The sequence below is a fragment of the Bubalus kerabau genome, chromosome 22, assembly GCF_029407905.1.
Source record: "Bubalus kerabau isolate K-KA32 ecotype Philippines breed swamp buffalo chromosome 22, PCC_UOA_SB_1v2, whole genome shotgun sequence".
NCBI lineage: Eukaryota > Metazoa > Chordata > Mammalia > Artiodactyla > Bovidae > Bubalus > Bubalus kerabau.
Window position 1 is genome coordinate 17,690,065 of NC_073645.1, and position 6,167 is coordinate 17,696,231.

Here is a 6,167-nt window from a genome sequence, read left to right on the forward strand (position 1 = left end):
ATCATACCTATCCAGCAATTCTGCTGCAACTTGTTTATGAACCACCTTTCCATGTTTTTCTTTCTGAAATGGCTTTTTGAGTAGTAAATCATCTTCAACTGTCCTGGTTTGTTAAGAAGAAAAATTATTAGAAGAGTTCATTCTTTGCAAAGGGTGTTTCCTGTTTCTTTATTAGTATTATTATTATTTTTTTTTATTTTCTTAATTGGAACATGTTTTAAAGAAGTCAACTCTTATTAAAGATTCATTGATCTTTAATGAGACATTTTATGTCTTCTTCAACACTTTAATTAATATCTTAACTTAAATATTTAATACCTATAAAATGGAAAAGACCAGACTAACAAATGCATGTGCTCTGGTGCCATATCATCTAGGGTCCTTGGTTCAAATTTTGGCTCTGTCATTTACTATCTTAAATTACTTAAATCTTTGTGTGCCACAATTTCCTTGTTTGCAAAGTAGAGATAATGAAACTTTCAATAATTGATAACATGAAAAAAGAAGGGCTGATTACAGATGATATACATTATAGGTGTTCAGCTCTAGTTAGATAAACAGGTATAATCCTAGAGTATACAAGAATATCCAATTAATTTGCTCAAATTATATTCTAACAAAACAATATCTCTCAATGAAAAATTCTGAAAATGCAAAACATTTTCATTACATAAAAATATAATTTATTACATAATTATTTCTATTCTTTTGGTTATCCATGAAGACTGAGTACCCAACAAGAGTGTCCAGTCCCAATTAGTTGCTTAATATATTGCTTGAGTGTGAAATAATAAACCAATTTTTGTTAAGTTTGGTTAACACGAATCAGTCAACCACTCCTAAGTTAACAGATAAAATTATTATCCATTAAGCACTGAAAGCTGAACACAATACCCCTAAACACAGCTACTCCACCAAGACATAGCCTCCTTTTAAGGGTCAGGCTTTATCTGCTACCAGTTTTTATCCCTTTCATTCAATAAAAACTTCCATGTACTCCTGCTTCTGGCCACTTAGTCTGCTTATTCACCGAATCTTAAGAATCGCACTGCATCACAATCTCATCCTCCACACTAACCTCATTTTGAAGTCAAGTACTAAAAAAGGGACCAACAACCAACCAAGCGCCTTCTTAGCTATGACAGTCTCAAGTACAGTCCTTGACAGCTGAATGAACAGTACACGCAATAGAGAAATTTAAAAGCTTTAAATGATTTCCTTTGTTTCCCTTTCCACAAATCCCTTCACAACATAAATATTACTTTATCTTTCACACAACTGTTCTCAAATTTTAGAGTCAATTCATTATAGTTTAATGAATAAAAATTCACTCAGTAGAGAGCATTGTTGTCTTCACATGTAAACACAATCCAAAAACTTTAAATATTATTTATTTATATCTCATCTCAACCTAGAAAGGGCTGGCAATATAGATCAATAAAAAATTACTTACCTTTTTTTCCTTTTGCTAGATTCTCCACAGTGTTCATCATCACTAAAATCAGAGTCATAGCCTCCATGACCATGCATCTATAAAGAAGTACAGTCAGTTACTTAGATCCTAAGTTATACATACATAGTTTTGGAAACAGAAAAGTTCAAATATAAGTTATCCTTAAAAGTCACAATAGTTTTAAAAGATTGTGGTAGGTATACCAGGGGCTATCTAGCCATCTAAAACTCTCACTCACTTTGAAATAACAGACTTACCCTTTAGAAAATGAATCAATATTTTCCACCTTAATACCAACAAGGGAAGCTACTCTTTTACCTTTCCTTTAAAACAAGGTCTAGAAGCTGCCAAGTCAGGACATACAAGGTTCAGCAATGTGTTACTTCTATTTGATTCAGAGTAACAGTTGCTGTGTATTTATCATCAACTTTGTTCCAGACATTATATTAGTTTCTTTACAAACACTGCTTCTAATTCTGCAAGTTAGGAACTATAACCTCCATTTTATAGATGAAGAAATCAAGGACAAAGTTAAGCAAATCAATTATACAGAGGAAATATATGGCATGGCTAAGGTGATCTACTCGATTCTTAAGCCTATGATCTCAACTATTACAAACTGCCTGTCTGGAATATGCTAACATTTTGATTACTACATTCCATTAGACTTACTGGATTTGTGAATAGCACATGAGCAATTGATAAAAAAATTCCCCAACTACTTTCATGAGTTCCTTTTTCTTTTAAACCTAGTTTCTTCAAGGTAAACCACCTTGTCCTTTGCTCTAGACAACTCTCTCTTGTTTCTATTCATTTTTAAATAAAAATTCCTAGGAATACTAAAAGATCTCAATTGTCACTCAGATATGTTAGAAGCAGCTCCTGGTTTCAGCATTACATTGAATTAGGAACGTAAATTAACAGGGGAGGAAAGGATAATTTGACTATCTGTCATAAATACCAATTCATACAGATATGAGGAACCAGTCCAGATCAAATGATATGTCAAATTTTAAAAATTCTAATATTCACTACAGCAAATACAGTAGAAAGAGGAAAAAACTTCCTAATCTTCATTGCACTAGATCCAAGACAAAATATATGTTTCTAGTCATGGCTTCCTTGAATAAATTACTTCATCTCTTTGGGCTTCATCTGCTAAATAAGGTGGCTGCATCAAACAATCTTTAAATCCTTTGATTATGATCTTTATTATTCCGTTTTCAAACTTAAGTGTATGGGTGTATATTTCTCTTCCCTGTCCCACAGAACTCTAGACAGGAAGGCCCTAGCTAAGGTTGAGATGGTTTAGGGCAGTTCCCACTTTACTCTTGCTTACATATAAGACACATCTGGATCTCACACACCTTTTATCATGTAAACTACTTGCTTCAGCTGTTCTATCACCTAGATTCAAACCATACCAGCCTCTCGCTCCTTATGGCCTCACTTTTTTCACACCCTGATGGGGGAGAAATATTGTCGGGAGCTTAAAGGTAAGTTCTAGGGTCAGCCTGCCAGAACGCAAATCCTGTCTCGGCACTTTTCATATCTTTCTTTGGGCATGCTCCTTAACCTCTGGGAGCCTGTTTCCTCCTCTATCAAGTGAGGCTAGTAAAAGTACCAGTCTCACAGGGTTAGTCAATAAATAAGCTACCATATATAACGAGTTTTAGAACAGTATCAGGTACAGTTCAGTTCAGTCGCTCAGTCGTGTCAGACTCTTTGCGACCCCATGAATCGCAGCACGCCAGACCTCCCTGTCGATCACCAACTCCCGGAGTTCACTCAGACTCACGTCCATCGAGTCAGTGATGCCATCCAGCCATCTCATCCTCTGGCATCCCCTTCTCCTCCTGCCCCCAATCCCTCCCAGCATCACAGTCTTTTCCAATGAGTCAACTCTTCCCATGAGGTGGCCAAAGTACTGGAGTTTCAGCTTTTGCAGCATTCCTTCCGAAGAACACCCAGGGCTGATCTCCTTCAAAATGGACTGGTTGGATCTCCTTGCAGTCCAAGGGACTCTCAAGAGTCTTCTCCAACACCATAGTTCAAAAGCATCAATTCTTCGGCGCTTAGCCTTCTTCACAGTCCAACGCTCACATCCATCCACGACCACAGGAAAAACCATAGCCTTGACTAGAGGGACCTTTGTTGGCAAAGTAACGTCTCTGCTTTTGAATATGCTGTCTAGGTTGGTCATAACTTTCCAAGGAGTAAGCGTCTTTTAATTTCATCGCTGCAGTCACCATCTGTAGTGATTTTGGAGCCCCCCAAAATAAAGTCTGACACTGTTTCCACTGTTTCCCCATCTATTTCCCATGAAGTGATGGGACCAGATGCCATGATCTTAGTTTTCTGAATGTTGAGCTTTAAGCCAACTTTTTCACCCTCCACTGTCAGGTACTGTCAGGTACAGTAAAACCCTATTAATGTTAATTACTCTTGCCGTCATCACCTTGTTCCCACACCCTCCTACCCTTGCACCCCGTCTCGTCTTTTATTCTCATCCATCGCACACCCATCTGAATTCATTGACTGCATTAAAAAGCTCACTCACTTTAGGCTACGAATCAACTGACAAGGACGGAGAGAAATTCGAGAAGGGAGACGCGGGGTGTTTCTAAAATCTGCCATTAAAGAAAAGAAAACAATAATCAACTAGTAGCATTGGAGGAACAAGTTTCGAGGTCCTTCTCCCCGACCCCAAATACACTAGAGGCCCGCCTCACACACCCCTTCCCCTCCTCCCTGCTCTGCCAAGTGAGCTCGCTGAGTCGTCGTTCCCTCTTTGACCCACGTCTGCAGCGACAACCCACGGCCTGAGCGAGCCGCTGCAGCACCAGCCACGTCGCCCCTGCCGTGAAGCCTCTCCACAATAGCCACCACAGTTAGCGCCACCGCCGCCGCCGCCGCTCCCCGCCTCTCCCTACGGGTCCCGACTGGTCGCTGCTTCCGGCTCGGCTAGGCTGCGTGTTTCACTTAAATGACACCGTACCCGGCGCGCAGACCTTGTGCTACAGCTAGAACAGCCCCGGGAAACAAAGGGACTGGAAGAACAGGGCCGGGAGGGAAGGCAGAGGCTTCCGGCTTCCCCGAAGTGGCAGAATTCGTTTTTTTTCTCCTGGGCTTCCTTTCATTTTCCTCTCGGGAGCCCAGCATCTAATATCGCGTGGCACTGCTTACACTAAGCCCACGCCCCTCGTTTGAAAATTTGTTTCGTTGTAGGAGAAAAGCTCTTCCTGAATATCACTTGCCGTCCTCTTTCTAGTAACCTTAGTAACGCCTCCTCTCAGCACCCTCGCTGAGCGTCTCAGTCTCCGATCTGCCTTCTCCGCCACCCCCCCCGCCCCAAAACGGTTCTCATAATTAGAACAAAAATAGCTTTTCATCGCTTCACCACCCACACAGTAGATGCCATTCCAAATGTAGTCCTGATGGCAGAGGAGCTCATCGAATATGCCAGGAGAGAAAGAAGAAAGAGTGGGTAGGGCCGATTTCACAGGCTCGCAAATTCTCTGCAGACAAGTGACTTGGCACAGGTGAAAAGGGATCTAAATAGTTACTTTAAAAAGAAAGAAAAGAAAAATGGCAGACGGGAAACATTTTAAGCTCTGCCGTGTTTTTCCTGTGTTTTATCTTTTCTAAATTATGATGCCCCATTCTGTTTTTGCAGCTTAGTTACTGGGTTCGTGTCTTATCCCCGCTCCGGCTTATGCTATTCATCTGTGCTTCCTCCTTGGTACCCAACACGGTTCCTTGGAAATTACGCGCGTCAATTAGATATTTGTTGAAAACTGAACTGGCATGCCACTGACTTTCACGAGGGGCTCATTATAGCAAAACCTTAGCACATAACACTCACCACTTTACATCTTTTGAACTAAATGGTAGATAACAATATCTATCCGTTCAAGCCACGTCTATCCCTGACAGTAAATTACAGATTCATCCTGCTTTACACATGCAATGAATATGATCTTTAAAAATCTGTAAGTTAAATTATTGTAAATTCCATTTCAAAATGCAATCGGATTAAACTTCAATAAAACGTTTATTAAAATATTTAAAGCGGTACAGCAGAAACCAGTAAACGTTGTAAAGCAATTATCCTCCAATTAAAAATAAAATTTAAAATACTTAAAACAAGAGGAAGCTTCATGATTTAACATTAAACTATATTGAATTATTTTGTCAAGAAGTTCCTTTTTAAGTAAATATCTGAAATATCTACTCAGTTCTTTTATTTATTATTGATAAAACCAAATACATCTGTGCTAAGTTGCTTGCTAAGTTGCTTCAGTCGAGTTGGTCTCTGTGCAACCCTATGGACTGAAGCTCCCCAGGCTCCTCTGTCTATGGGCTCTACAGGCAAGAATACTGGAGTGGGTTGCATGCCCTCCTCCAGGAGATCTTCTAGACCCAGGGATGGAACCCACATTTCTTATGTCTCCTGCATTGGCAGGTAGGTTTTTTACCCCTAGCACCACCTGGTATTCAATTTACTTTCTACCAATATTGGATCTTTAATAGCATTTTCTACCATTCTTAGTGTTTTTTTGTCTGTTGCTTCATTTTACTCTTACAACAATACTCTTACAACAATAATACTGCTGCATGCAGTATTATTAGCCCCATTTTGCACCTAAAAAATAAAAGCACAAAACTCAGCCACAGGCCTGGTGAGAGGCTACAACTGGGAATACTTATTTCT

General features: G+C 39.7%; 1 protein-coding gene across 11 annotated transcripts in view; it reads right to left on the minus strand.

Moving 5' to 3' along the window:
• Positions 1 to 5,127, minus strand: part of LOC129636495 (protein FRA10AC1) — a 39,631-nt gene extending 34,504 nt beyond the window's left edge. Inside the window, exons 1-4 of one of the 11 annotated variants that reach the window (XM_055559931.1) lie at positions 4,861 to 5,127; positions 4,014 to 4,083; positions 1,454 to 1,530; positions 8 to 103 (exon numbers count right to left, since the gene is read on the minus strand). In XM_055559931.1, the coding sequence (XP_055415906.1) occupies positions 8 to 103; positions 1,454 to 1,530 (173 nt within the window). In that variant the 5' untranslated portion in view covers positions 4,014 to 4,083; positions 4,861 to 5,127. Of the gene's footprint in view, positions 1 to 7; positions 104 to 1,453; positions 1,531 to 4,013; positions 4,084 to 4,189; positions 4,567 to 4,639; positions 4,750 to 4,860 lie in introns of those variants that run through there. The other 10 variants (XM_055559934.1, XM_055559933.1, XM_055559935.1 and 7 more) reach the window with 10 other exon arrangements.
• Positions 5,128 to 6,167: the final 1,040 nt, after the last annotated feature.